We start from the raw sequence: 15387 nt of genomic DNA, 5'->3' as shown, positions 1-15387 counted from the left end.
GATGTGATCTCAGAACCACTGAACTATATTTTTCGGAGATCCTGGAGCACTGGAGAACTACCAGAGGACTGGAAAAGAGCTGATGTAGTTCCCATCTTCAAAAAAGGAAAAAAAATGGATCAGGAAATTAGAGACCTAGAAGCCTGACCTCAATAGCTGGGAAGATCTTGGAAAAGATAATCAAACAATGAATCAGCGAACACCTACAGGCAAGCAAAAGTCATTACTAAAAGCCAACATGGGTTTGTCAAAAACGATCATGCCAGACAAATCTTATTGCATTCTTTGACCAAGTGACAAAATTAGTGGACCAGAGGAATGCTATGGGTATAATTTACTTGGACTTCAGTAAGGCATTTGACAAAGTAGAACCTACTACTTGATAAGATAGAAAAATGTGGGTTAGACAGCATCACCATCAGATGGATTCGTAGCTGGCTGGTACCGGCCATATTCAGCATGTGGTTCTCAGTGGAACCGCATCTACATGGAGGGAAATGTGTAGTGGGGTGCCCCAGGGCTCTGTTCTGGGCCCAGTGCTCTTCAACATCTTCATCAATGATTTGGACGGGGGGGATAGATGGGGAACTCATCAAATCTGCAGACAACACCAAGCTGGCAGGAATAGCCAACACTCCAGAAGACAGGCTTAGGATACAGGAGGATCTGGACAGATTTGAACACTGGGCGCTATCTAGCAAAATGAAATTCAATGGTGAAAAAAGTTAGGTTCTACATTTAGGCAAGAAAAACCAAATGTACAGGTATACAATAGGGGGTACCTTGCTCAATAGTAGTGACTGTGAGAGGAATCTCAGAATCCTAGTGGACAATCATTTAAATATGAGCCAGCAGTGTGCTGCAGCTGCCAAAAAAGGAGTGCTAGGCTGCCTTAACAAAGGGATAGAATCAAGATCACATGAAGAATTAATACCACTTTACAATGCCTTAGTAAGGCCAAACTTTGAATACTGCATCCAGTTTTGGTCACCACGATGTAAAAAAGATGTTGAGACTCTAGAAAGAGTGCAGAGAAGAGCAACAAAGATGATTGTTGGAGGCTAAAACAAGGAACGGTTGCTAGAATTGGGTATGTCTAGTTTAATGAAGAGAAAGGTGAGGGGGGGGACATGATAGCAGTGTTCCAATATCTCAGGGACTGCCACAAAGAAGAGGGAGTCAAGCTATTTTCCAAGGTGCCTGAAGGCAGGACAAGAAGCAATGGATGGAAACTAATCAAGGAGAGAAGCAACCTAGAACTAAGGAGAAACTTCTTGACAGATAGAACAATTAAGCAGTGGAACAACCTGCCTCCAGAAGTGGTGAATACTCCAGCACTGGAAGTTTTTAAGAAGAGACTGGATAGCCATTTGTCTGAAATGGTATAGGGTTACCTGCCTGAGCAAGGGGTTGGACTAGATGACCTCCAAGGTCCCTTCCAACATCATCATCATCATCATCATTATTATTATTATGTCTGCTTTAATAGGTATTCACCTATTTTAGACATATCCAACTCCTGCTTTTTATAAAAATTGAAGTAAAAATTGTGAAATGGCCCATATATGGTGTGTAATGTAAGTAAATGAAATAACTCTTTATGTACCAGAGGTTATATGAATAAGAATGTATCTTGCTGAGCTCCCTCCTCTCAAGATGGCTTCTGCTCAGTAAGATTTCTTTTTCTCCTCTTACCGATTATCTGCTGATTTTACTGCCAAAGCTGGTTCTTTGTCAGTGCTGCTCCCTGGGTTTGAATAGGACCACTTAAGATTGACCGAAGATGACATTTGAACAATCATGGACCCAGCGGGGAAGGGGGTCTTGAAGATTCCAATTCCCTCTGGAATTGATTGAAAAATCATTGGGAATATCCATCTTCCTATCAAACAATTTTGTTTTCTAAACATGCCGGAGTTTTAACTTTCACTTTTTAACCATTGTTTTATTTTCCTTTTTGCTTTAAGAATTGATCAGTGGTTGAATGCTGCTTTATTTCAGCCCCTTGCTGGACTCTAATTGCCTTTTCCCTTTTATTCCTTTTGATATATATTGTTCTGGATAACCTTTCTCTTCCTTATGGAAAGCACGGCAACATTTAGAGCAGTGGTTCTCAACCTTCCTAATGCCGCAACCCTTTAATACAGTTCCTCATGTTGTGGTGACCCCCAACCCCCCCATCCAGCTGGCCGGGGGGTATCAAAATCTTGACCAAAAAAAGGAAAAAAAAGTGAAAGTATAGGTACTCCTCGACTTACAACAATTCGCTTAGTGACTGTTTGAAGTTACAACAGCACTGAAAAAGTTAATTATGATCATTTTTCAACTTACGATTGTTGCAGCATCCCCAGGGTCATGTGATTTACATTCGGATGCTTGACAACTGATTCATACTTATGACGTTCACAGTGTCCCAGAGTCACATGATCAATGGCCAGGGGGCGTGGCCAGCTGATCACTCAGGTTGCAGAGTGCCTGTGGGGGGAATCTGTGGGTCTCTGGGATGGGACTGGGGTGGGTGCCTGCCTTCCTTCCCTCCCTTCTCTCCCTTTGTCCCTTCCTTCTTTTCTTCCTTTCCTTCACCTCCCTCTTAGTCTCTTCCTCTTTCCCTCCCTCTCCCATTGTCCCTTCCTTCCTACTTTCCTTCCTTTTCTTCACCTCCATCTTAGTCTCTTCTTCCTTCCCTCCCTCTCTCCCATTGTATCTTCCTTTTCTTCCTTTCCTTCACCTCCTTCTTAGTCTCTTCCTCCTTCCCTCCCTCTCTCCCATTGTACCTTCCTTCTTTCCTTCTCCCTTAGTCTCTTACTCCTTCCCTCCCTCTTTCCCATTGTCTCTTCCTTTCCTTCCTTTCCTTCACCTCCCTTAGTCTCTTCCTCCTTCCCTTCTTCTTTCCCATTGTTCCTTCTTTCCTTCCCCTCCCTCTTAGTCCCTTCGTTCCTTCCCTCCCTTCCGTTGTTCCTTCCTTCCCTCTCATTGTCCCTTACTTCCCTCCCTCTTTGTCCCTTACATCCTCTCCCCCTCCATGCCCAGGAAGGGACAAGGGGAGGGGGACAGGCTGCCAGAAGCAGAGGAGAGCTCTGCCCAGCTCGCTTGCTCAGCTTCGTCAGAAAACAAGCCGCTTGCTAAGTTAGCAGAAGCCCCAGGATCAGCGCCGGGCTACAGCTGATTCGTGCTTCTGCTAAATTAGCAAGCGGCATCTTTTCTAGCAAAGCTCGAGCAAGTTTGCTGGGCAGGAGCCAAGGAGAGCTGCTACAGCTGACCTGCTTCTTGGCTGCTCTGCAAAAGCGCAGATCAGCTGTAGAGGTTCGCTCTGATCCTGGATAAGAGGGAAGGATGGAAGGGACAAGAGGAAAGAGAGAGGGGAGGAGGGACAAAGAGGGAGGCGAAGGGAAGGGAAGGAAGGAAGGGACAATGGGAGAGGGAGGGAAGGAGGAAGAGACCAAGAGGGAGGGAAGGAAAGGAAGTTCCAGCCAGCAGAGGCTTGGCAGCCCGGCTGCCGAGGAACAGAAGAGTGCAAAGCCAAGGAGAAGAAGGTGGTGGTTTCCTCCCAAAGGGGGCTCCTTTTCTCCACCCCTTCCCTGGGTTTGTGGGGAATTTCTCATCATCAATGCTGACAGGTGCTCCTTCGAGCCCGCCGTGAGCTTTCTCGCCCCCTTTGCTTCTCTGCCCCCGCTTTCGTGAGGATTGTGGCGCCCTTGGGAAGCCAATCGTGCTTTGAAGCTTAGGAGAGGAGGAGTCTCTTCCTCCTTCCCTCCCTCTCTCCCTGTCCAGCCCCGGCGGGCTTGACATGAACGGGTGGAGAAGGAGTGGAGGACGGGTGGGGTGGCAAAGGAGACCTGCGGCCATCGCCAGACCTCCCGGCTGACAAGCGCAAGTTCGGGGGTCGCCAGCTGACAGGCGCAGGAGTTGGATGCTGCGGCAGCCTCCCCTTCGCTGACCTGCGTGCACAAGAAGTCAGTCCGGTTGCTGCACAGTGAGTCTCTGGGGCCTTGCTCTGTGCCTGTGCTCTTCATGCGCCCCTCTACATTTGGTAGAGTTCGTGCAGACTGCCGCCAAGCAGCATATTTTCCACAAACAAGTGAGGGGAGGGGGAGAGAGAGAAGGCGGTTGACAAGCCCTGCCTAAGACCATCAGAAATATGTGTTTTCTGATGGTCTTAGGCGACCCCTGTGAAAGACTCGTGCGACCCCCAAAAGGGTCACAACCCACAGGTTGAGAACTGCTGATTTAGATTCTGTATTTTTTGAATTTGCAAAATACTTGGAGTTTATTTCTACTGAATTTTTCTTATAATCTTGGATTGATATATATATATATATATATATATATATATATATATATATATATATATATATATTGTTCTTTATAGGTCTTTGGTTGTTCGGGTTTTCTCCCGCGTAAAATTGGAAGTGTCTTGGTGACGTTTTGACGAAGTCACATTCGTCATCTTCAGGCTGGTGTTTTCAGCTTCTTGCTTTGAGCAGCAATGTGTGGTCTTAGCTGTTTCTTTCTTTTAACTGCCAGTGGGGTATGAACTGATTGGGTGGGAGCTTGGCTGTGTTCTGATTGGGTGGAGGTGTGTTCTGAATGGTTAGGGGCTTGGCTGTGCTCTGATTGGCTGGGTTAGCACAGCCAAGCCCCTAACCATTCAGAACACACCTCCACCCAATCAGAACACAGCCAAGCTCCCACCCAATCAGTTCATATCCCCACTGGCAGTTAAAAGAAAGAAACAGCTAAGACCACACATTGCTACTCAAAGCAAGAAGCTGAAAACACCAGCCTGAAGATGACGAATGTGACTTCGTCGAAACGTCGCCAAGACACTTCCAATTTTACGCGGGAGAAAACCCGAACAACCAAAGACCTATATACAAATACCCGCGAAAACCTCAGAAAACAAATATTGTTCTTTGTTTCCAGATTAAGTTTCACAGATTAAAATGGCTGAACAGTATCTAAAATCTAAGAAAGTAGGGCGGGGAAACATGTAGCTTCTAGCTGGATTTCGCTTACAAAAACTTGATCAAATTGTAATATTTGTTCAAAGAATGTTAGAATCTGAAGATTTGTCTTTGGATAAAGATATAGAAAAGGACTTTGATCCAGTTCCAGATCAAAGAGATAATCTCATAGTGAAAGAGCCAGCAAAGTGGATTTCATTTGTTCCAAAATTTAAGTCTGCATATTTATTCAACATTACAGTCTTAGCTGGAAGGGAGGGAGATAAAGGAATTCCTTTCCTCTACAATGGGGGGGGGGAGACTGGATGGATTTATTACAATTAACTGGTAACTATTTCTGCTTGCACTCTGATCAGAAGAAGCCCAGGCCTTCGCTGATGATTTGATATTTATTTTGGAAGATCCATTAGAAACCGGCTTTAAATTGATTCAAAAAATAGAAGAATTTGGTGAAATAGCTGGATTTAAGATTAATAAGAATAAATCCAAATAATAACAAAAAATCTTACAAAGGCACAGGAAAGTGAACTGGAAGATAAAACAAAGATAAGTATAATCAAGAAAATAAAATATTTAGGGATCTGGCTTACAGCGAAATGTTCCTCGATTAAGGAGGACAATTATGATAAAATATTACACCAGATAAAAAAAGATTTAGAAAATTGGGAAAATTTGCAAATTTCATTTTTAGAGAGGACCGCTATGATCAAAATGAATGTATTGCCAAAAATATTATTTTTGTTCCAGGTTATTCCAATAAAATTAGGGAAAACATTATTTCAAGAATTAAATAAATGGGTCACTAAATTTATATGGCAAAGGAAAAAAACCCAGGATTAAATTAAAACTCTTGCAAGATATGAAAGATAAAGGGGGATTGGTGTTACCAGAGTGGGGAATATACTACCAAGCATTGAGCTTAACTTGGCTAAAAGATTGGATGGATTTGAAAAATACTAGAGTTTTAACAATAGAAGGATATGACTTGCAAGCAGGGTGGCATGCATTCCTATGGGACAAAAAACATAAAATACACAGATACTTTCACAGACACATAGTTAGGAATGCATTGCTACAGACTGGGGGGAAAATAAAACAAAAACATTATATAAGAATTCCAATGTGGTTATCCCCAACAGAAGCTCTGAAATACCCAAACCTACTGGATATAAATGAGATAATTAGATACAAGGAATTAGTAAACGAACAGGGAAATCTGAAAACAAAACAAGAATTGGAACAAGATATTGGCAGAGAAATTGACTGGTGGACATTTACACAAATTCAATCTAAATATAAAGAGGACAAAAAATTATATGAAATCCAAAAAGAGTCGCAAGAATTGGATAAAATTGTACATGGGACAGAAATAAAATTAATTAGCAATTTATACAAATACCTATTGAGATACAAAATGGAAGACGAGGTTGTCAAAGACACAATGATTAGATGGGCAAAAAATTTTGGATATAATATAGAATTGGAGAAATGGGAAAAAATATGGGAAATAAACATAAAATTGACTGTGTCGGCGGCATTCAAGGAAAACCAGTTGAAGATGTTTTATAGATGGCATCTTCCACCAGCAAAGCTTGCCAAGATGTTCCAGAACAAAAAAGTACATGGAACATATTATCATTTATGGTGGACATGGCTAGTTGCAAAAAAATACTGGACTACAATAAGAAGATGGATCGAAGAAATAACAGACCAACCCGTAGACTGGAAACTAGAGATCTTTTTGCTGGGTATTTTAAACAGAAAATATAGTAAAGAAATATGGTACTTAATTTTACATATAATAACGGCAGCAAGAATAGCATATGCACAATGCTGGAAAAATGAGAATATACCGTCAGAGGAAGAAGTGATAAGAAAAATCCTGGACTGTGCTGAGATGGACAAATTAACAAAAGAGATAAAAGAAAAGGAAGACACAGAGTACTATATAACATGGAACAAGTAGTATGACTGGTTGGAGACTAGAAATAATAGAGGAGAATAAATATGGAAAGGTCAAAAGTGAAAATATGTGTATAATAATGTATAATAATAATAATATGAATTATTCTTAGTAAGAAGTAGAGTGTGAAGGAAGAAAAATGTAAATAAGAAACAACGGGGCAATAAGGACAAATATTCTAAAGAAGAATAAGGGGGGAAATGTAAATAATAGAAGATTACCATTATGTAATCGCTGTTAAAAAAGGGGGAGGAGTTTATACTGTGTGTGTATGTGTGTTATGTTTTGTTTTGTTTTGTTTTGTTGGTTCAAAAATAATTTTTTTTTTAAAAAAGGAAGCGTATATGAAGTATATGAAACATGTTCTATCTTTCCTATATTTTGCTTTAAGAAGAAATACTTGTAGCTATTCTTATTGTTTAATGTAGTATAAAAGTTGGTTGGTTGATTGTTCGTCCATCGATTTCGATGAAGACCTTGACATCTTGTGGCTTATGGGCCATCAACGATGTGTCCATAGGTGGCTAATAAGACCGATGTTGGCACGGAATGTTCTGCCACATACTGAACAAAGAAAAGTAGACACTGTTACTTCAGCATTTACAGCTCTGGCTTTGCGGAGTGCTCGCTTCTCTTGTGCCAAGATTGTCCTTCTGTGTTCATATGTCTGGCAACCCTGGTACACCAAGGTGCGCCATGTCGGTCGATCATGCACCAGAAGTTCCCAAGAGATGGTATTAATATCCAGGGACTTAAGAGAGGCTTTCAATGTGTCTTTGTATCGCTTCTTTTGTCCCCCGTGCGATCGCTTTCCTTGAGACAGCTCACCATAGAAGAACTGTTTAGGGATGCGATGATCTGGCATCCTTACATCATGGCCTGCCCAGCGCATCTGGGCTTTCATCTACAGTGTAAACTGATGATAGGCCTTCTCTGGAGAGGACATCTGTGTCTGGTATCTTTTCCTGCCACCGAATCCTCAGAATTCTACAAAGGCAAGTCATGTGGAAGTAGTTCAGTTGCCTAACATTCCTCCTATACACTGTCCAGGTCTCACTAGCATACAACAGGGTAATTAGCACTGCTGCCTGGTAAACTTTAAGCTTAGTAGCAAGACTTATTCCATGGCGGTCCCACACGTTAGTCCGCAATCTGCCAAATGCAGAACTTGCCTTGGCAATTCTACAGTTGACCTCAATGTCAATTGTCACTGCACGGGAGAGGGTACTACCAAGATACGTAAATTGGTCCATTGCTTGCAGCTTTTGTCCCTTTACTGTGATGGTAGGCTCTTGATATTGGGCTTTTGGAACTGGCTGGTACATTACTTCAGTTTTCTTCATGTTGATGAAGAGACCAAAGTTGTCACACGTGGCTGCGAATTTGTCCATGCTGGCTTGCATTTCCTGCTCCGATCCTGCATTAAGGGCACAGTCATCAGCAAAGAGGAGATCTTGTAGCGCAGTCTCCTTTACCTTGGTGACAGCCTGAAGTCTTCGCAGGTTGAACAGTTTCCCATCGGTTCTATACCTCAGATTAACTCCCACTGAGCTGTTCTGAAAGGCATCTGACAGCATGGCTGAAAACATCATGCTGAACAGGGTTGGTGCCAGCACACAGCCTTGCTTAACGCCATTAGTAACAGGGAAGGCCTCTGAGGCTCCACCGTTACTCAGAACACGAGCTGCCATGCCATCATGGAACTGTCGTACCATCAGAATAAACCTGTCAGGGTACCCAAACTTCGACATAATGCGCCATAATCCTTCACAACTAACTGTCAAAAGCCTTGGTGAGATCCACAAACATGGTGTATAGTTCACGGTTCTGCTCCTGACATTTCTCCTGGAGCTGTCTAGCTGCAAATATCATGTCCACTGTGCCACGCTCCTTGCGGAAACCACACTGTGTCTCAGATAGTATACCCCCGTTCCAGATGGTCAATCAGGCGATTTAGCAACACTCGTGCAAAGATCTTGTCTGCAACAGAGAGAAGTGATATTCCTCTATAATTATCGCAGATTTGTCGATTTCCTTTCCTCTTGTAGAGGTGCACGATGGACATGTCTTTCAGTTCCTGAGGAATGGAACCTTGTTTCCAGAAAGATCGAAACAACTGGGTAAGTTTTTCAATAAGCACAGCACCTCCAGCCTTATAGACTTCCGCTGGGATTGTGTCAGATCCTGGCACCTTACCACTGGAACATTGACTGATAGCCTGTGAGGTTTCAGCCTCTGATGGTAGGGCATCCAGGCTATAGTTCATATCTACCTGGGGTATCCTGTCGATCGCCTCATTATTGATGGTGGATGGGCGGTTCAGCACAGAGTGGAAATGCTCGGCCCAACACTGTAAAATCAGGGTCTTCTCAGTGATAAGAGTTGCACCACTCCAATCCAGTAAAGGAGAGCTTCCTAAGGGCTGAGTCCATACAGGGATCTAAGGGCTTCATAGAATCGTTTGGCATCGCTTCTATCAGCAAACTTCTGGATTTCATCTGCTTTGGCACTCAGCCAGGAGTCCTGCATCTTGCAGAGCTTGCTCTGTACAATCCTGTGAGTGTTTATAAAAGCATTTTTCTTTTCAGTTGACGATGGGTCGTTCTGATGAGCGCGGTAGAGATGGTGTTTTTTGGCAAGTAAGGCCTTAATCTCTTCATCGTTTTCATCAAACCAGTCCTGCTGCTTCCTATATGAGGGTCCAAGAACCTTAAGTGCAGAAGAGTGCAAGATGTCCCAGAAACATTCCCAGTCCTTCTCAGCATTTTCCTGTATTTGCAGCTCCAGGAATTGATTGTCAAGATCTTTTACTAATGAAGCTACTAAGTTGGGGTTTTCCAGTGTACTGACATTGATCTTTTTCATCACAACTCTGTTTCCCTGTGGACAATCCTTTGGCTTGATGTGAATATTTAACTTGGAAATGATGAGTCTATGGTGAGTCCAGCAGTCAGCACTTAGCATAGCCTTAGTTTCTCTTACATCTTGCACGTCTTTCCTCTGCACAATGACATAGTCAATGAGATGCCAGTGCCTGGAGCATGGATGCATTACAAGTAGGTAGGCGAAAGATGGTATTAGTAATGACCAGATCATGAGCAGTACGTCTTCAATAGCAACAGGCCATTGCTATTACACGTGCCAATTCCATTTTTACCAATAACGCCATCCCAGATAGAGTGATTGGACCCCACTCTCGCGTTGAAATCGCCAAGTAAAATCAGCCTATCGGTGCGCTTCACGGATGAAAGTAGGGCATCAAGACCGCAATGTCAGTGTTAAATCTTGCAAGCTCTCTGGCTACCAGAGCTGTTCTTCTCTCTGGGCAATCTGCTAATGGATTTTCTTGAAGCGTACATACATTCCACGTACCAATAATAAGTGGTAACACCTTGTGTTTTGTCTTAAATTTTGTATTTCAACTGCATGAGATGGGATCCCCTCCAACCGCGGTAGGCTGGATAGGGTTTGAAAGAAGCAACAATCTTCTAGCCCCTTCCTCATGCTACGGAGGTGAGCAGTTTGATCCTAAAGAGGGCTGCTCAGTTGCTCAGATAGACGCCGAATCCAGCTGTTGCTTCATCAGCAAAAAGTGACCATTAGACCTGAGCCGCCTGTGTGCAGGTCCGCGTCCACAGCTCCCAGTGATTCCACACCTGCTTCTTCTTCACTCACCTATCGCCATAGAACTTTGAGATTTATTGGAGTTAGGGAAAGTCAAGATGTCAAGACTTGCACATGGATTGGATTTAAGCGAGGGAGAGGTGCGCATAGTCAGTCTCACTCTCTCTTCCCAGATTCCATCTTATTCCAATGGCAGGACAAAAGTCGAGACAATTGGACATGGGCTGGGCGCAATGGTTGACCAGGGCATCTTTCGTGTCTTGCCGTGCTCTCAGCATACCACGTCGCTTGCAGAAACTGCCTTCATGACCGTTGGTTCTATTTTAATAGATCTCATCCGCTCACTCTGCCAAGAGTCTGTCTTCATAGGCTTGGGATAGACAAATCCCTTGCTCACCAAGTGTCGAAGACACAATGGCTACTCTCAACCTGGTTTGGCCAGCCTGTTGAAGCTGTTGCTGTTGAAGCTGTTGCCCAGGGTGTGGCTGCTGTGCATGTTACAGCTACTAGGAGCCACAGGTGGGAGCTGAGCTGACCAAAGGTGTATACGCTGCCCTAAAAAAGGCATGACATGCCCTATACCAGAGGTACTACCCTTCCCTGAATACCCCAAACACCCCTGTATAAAAGTAGTAGACTACTAAAAGTAGATATCAATTGATATTTATATTAACTACATCTGACTAAAAGGGATAATAAACATAAGTTTAGAATTAACATAGTAGGATGCACTATAATGCATTTTTTCCAGATTTTGTATTTTTTAGTATAAAATTCAGCCCAATATTGGGCTAAAAGTCTTGATGGTATTTTCTCTGCTTTTGTTGAAAAATGTTTGAAATAAATTCATAATTCTTCTTAACATTTCTTATTATTTCCTTTTTAAAAATGTTTTGACAGTTGCTGGGAAAATGTAACTACAGATATTAAATTTCTGCATATCATTTGGTTATATGAGATATGTTAGAAAAATATCATGAAATACAACTTGTTGTACTGTCCCAGGGTCATTTGATTGCCATGTACAACCTTCCTAGCTGGCTTCTGACAAACAAAATCAATTGGAAAGCCAGATTTGCTCAATGATCACATGATTCACTTAATAACAGCAGTGATTCACTTAACAACTGTGGCAAAAAAGGTTATAAAATGGGGTGCAACTCATTTAACAGCTGACTTGCTTAGCAACTTAATTTTTTGGGATCAGTTGTGGTACTAGGTATTGTTGTAAGCAACAAATTGGTGCCTTACAACATTAGAAGATTTTAACTATTACTCTTACCTTTCAGCAAAGGCCAGCAGCTTATGATCTGTTTTTTCGTAATTTTCACTTCACGGCATATGGAAAGACGAATGTGTCTGCCAAAATATCTGATCCAGTAAGTTATTTTTGAATCACTTACATGGCTTCTTCATCCAGTCCAGATATGCTGAAAAAAATAAGATATTCAGTCCACACATTGCTCTAATTTGCAATGTAATTTGTTTCTGAATGAATTGTTTGGTCACCAAATCATGATTTGTGGTTTAACAGTTGAACAGTTGTGGGTTATTCAATAAATCTTGATTAAGTAAGCCATGGCTTCATATGCATAAGCAACTACACGGATATGCATCTGTAAGTTTGAAGTTGGATTCAAATGATCCCATCTTCAGTTTTCCTTATTGAGGATTCTGGCATTCAATCTTGTTTGTAGGAATCAGTCAAATTACAGTTTATTTATTTATCTGCTCACCTGTTCAAATTAAATACTAAAGATATGGTTTACAGCAGGCATGTCAAACTGCCAGTCCATGGGCCGGATGCGTCACACCAAAAACCCTGCCCACCCCATTGCCGGCAATGGGGAAAATGTCCCAATACGTCATGTGACGTTATGAGTTTGACATGCCTGGCTTACAGGAATGAAAGAACTTTTTGTTAACATGGGAAAGAATGGCAACAAAGGATTAAGGACTTGTGTTTAATAATGCTTCTAATTGTTTAAATTATAGAGGATCACAAATAAAAAACCAATGAGAGATATTTGAATTTTTTCCCAACATAGTGCTTCTTGATTGTGCTGCTCTCCAAGTTAAATTGAAATAATAATTTAAATTATATTGGGGTATTGCAAATATTTCATCTGAAGATGTTTTTGCCTTTTGTTGTTCAGATTTCAACACAGTATCCTGTAGTGGACCATGAATTTGATGCAATTGTAGTGGGTGCAGGTGGTGCAGGTTTGAGAGCTGCATTTGGCTTGTCTGAGGCTGGGTTTAATACAGCGTGTGTTTCCAAATTATTCCCGACCAGATCTCATACTGTTGCTGCACAAGTAAGAGACCTCTTTTTCTCAGTCTGCCTTTCAAACTAAAGGAAGGGAAATGAAGCGTGCCACATGCTACCTAGATTTATATTATATAGAGATTCATTATTTAGCAGAATCTATATAGTAGTAAAATACTGTTTTTCACTTTATAACATTGAATTTGCCTAAACAGTTCATCATAGTGCACTTTTTTTTAATTAAGTTACCTCAATTCCATTAATTTAAAAAATGTGTTCAAAAGACTGCTGCAGCGTTATAGAGGTTAGCTGTGGTCAAATTATCATGATTTTCAGTGCTCCATGCCAGTTTCCTCCAAGCAAAGTCAATGGGAAAGCCAGTAGGAAGTTGGAAATGATTCCTGCTTCCACTGTTTTTCTGCTTACCTGTGGTCATTCTGATTCTCTGCTTAGGTAAGGAAATGTCTTTGAAAGATGGCCAAATGGGTCATAGGTTGTCTAGTTAATGGTAGTGCTTGGGACTATATTTGTATTGTGATTTTTATGAATAACATACAGCGAAGTGTGCATTATATATTTGTTTTGCATTGGAATGTTGATTCCTGTAAAGTTCTGAATTTAATTTTCATGAGAGATCATCTGGAGCTTTGGAATCAAGAATTGTTATATGCTAATAATATCCAACTTAACTCTCCATTTCATTTAACTGTAAACAAATTTATTCCCTTCATTGATTCTAAATTTAATAAATGAACTGGATAAATAGAAATTAAATGTATTTAGCTATAGGTCACATGCTGTCCTAGTTATGTGGCATCGAATCTCTTCTAGATGGGATGCATTCTCCTTTAAATAACTACTCCATAATATAGAAATGGTCCCTGATTTCTGTCTGCATCTGGATTCCCAGATGTGCTTTTACATAAGGTTAGCCATCTGGATTCCCAGATGTGCTTTTACATAAGGTTAGCTTTGAAGAGTGTTTAAAAAGTTCAGTTGGGGTTAAATACAATTAGACTAAATCCAGAATCCTAGATCCAGAATTCAGTGTTGAATATATATATATATATATATATATATATATATATATATATATATATATATATATATATACACACACACACACACACACACACACACACACACACACACACACACACACACATACATATATATACATGCGAAGTGATTAATTTTTTTTTTATCCTGAAGGGTTGAGAACATGATTAACTGAGAGATTGCTGTTCTTGACATAAACTTGCCTTGAGTTCTAAGTCAGCAAGAGAAATTCCTTAAAGACCATTTTCTGATCTTTACAGAACGGAATTGAATTCAATCAATCATTTTTTATTTTAGATGCCAGGGTCTTGTCATTTACTTAGATTTTTTAAAATTTAGGTTATTATTATAATCATAAAAAACTAAATGTACCATGCAGTTCTTATTTCTTGATCTATGAAAACCTTATTTCATGTTGATCTCTATATTAAAGTTATGATTTATTAACATTTTAACAATTTGCCTCTGCAATAACTTAATTTATAGGGAGGAATCAATGCTGCTTTGGGGAACATGGAAGTTGATAACTGGCGATGGCATTTCTATGATACTGTGAAAGGCTCTGACTGGCTAGGAGATCAGGATGCAATTCATTATATGACAGAGCAAGCCCCTGCTTCAGTTATTGAGGTACAGTTACTCAGATTCCTTGACTGTCTACAAACATTCACATTGATAACATAATTAGGGAAAACAGTTTCTTTAGCTAAGACAATTGGTTTCCTTAATTATAGTATGAATGTGAAAAACAGGAGACATAAACATGTATTGACTGCCTTTATTTGTCTTTTAATAAAATAACTAATATGTGAAAAGACCCAGAAAAACTGCTGATGACCATTAATTTCTTGATAATGCCAATATCATTGAAGATATCCTTTTCTGAAAGGGCAGCCCCAAACAAAATGTTTATATTTTATGTCATTTAAAACAGTAGTTCCCAACCTTTGCAGCTTGGCGGCTTGGCTGGGGAGAGGGGAACCGGACTGCACGAATGGCAGGCATGCGTGCACAAGTGCAGTTCAACTTGCAAGAGCAGCGGGCTGGTGTGAACACACATGCCACACAGCTTGACTACAATTTCTCACATAACCCAGATTTGAATAAGTCACGACCTGCAGCCTAGGGATAGGGACCTCTTATTTAAAACCATTATAAATTCATTCACAAATTTCAGGTTTGGATCACAATTTTTTTTCTAGATTGAGATACCCTATTTAATTGTCTATTTTAAGACATGACCCATTCCAATTTACCTAAGTTTACCTAGTATTCTTCATTTGCTCCTTAGGTGTTTTAAATGTTTTGAGGCTTTTTGCATTCTGTGATTCAGCTGTATATATCATTGGAAAATGGGGAATTGTCATCCTTAGTGATCAGACTATTTTTATGATTTTAGTCTGGCAGCATCATTAGGCCAAATTTATTTGTGAAAAAAAAATGTGATTCAAACTTGGTGTTTTAGCCATATTCATAGTTTTCTTACCAGTGCCACATAAGTGATTTGC

At 40.8% G+C, this 15387-nt stretch overlaps 1 protein-coding gene across 2 annotated transcripts in view; it reads left to right on the top strand.

The window, feature by feature from the left end:
• SDHA (succinate dehydrogenase complex flavoprotein subunit A) overlaps positions 1–15387 on the top strand; it is a 98561-nt gene that overhangs the window by 7743 nt on the left and 75431 nt on the right. For both annotated transcript variants that reach the window (XR_005555315.1, XM_039332099.1), the window contains exons 3-5: positions 11841–11930; positions 12708–12869; positions 14366–14509. Coding sequence is in view for 1 of the 2 variants with exons in the window: in XM_039332099.1 (XP_039188033.1) it covers positions 11841–11930; positions 12708–12869; positions 14366–14509 (396 nt within the window). In the remaining variant the exon portion in view is untranslated. The remainder of the gene's footprint in view (positions 1–11840; positions 11931–12707; positions 12870–14365; positions 14510–15387) is intronic.

Source organism: Crotalus tigris, unplaced genomic scaffold (genome assembly GCF_016545835.1).
Source record: "Crotalus tigris isolate CLP2741 ecotype Arizona unplaced genomic scaffold, ASM1654583v1 scf7180000017623.1712378, whole genome shotgun sequence".
NCBI lineage: Eukaryota > Metazoa > Chordata > Lepidosauria > Squamata > Viperidae > Crotalus > Crotalus tigris.
Note: the sequence above shows the minus strand (reverse complement) of the source record. Positions and strands in the feature narration are given on the sequence as shown.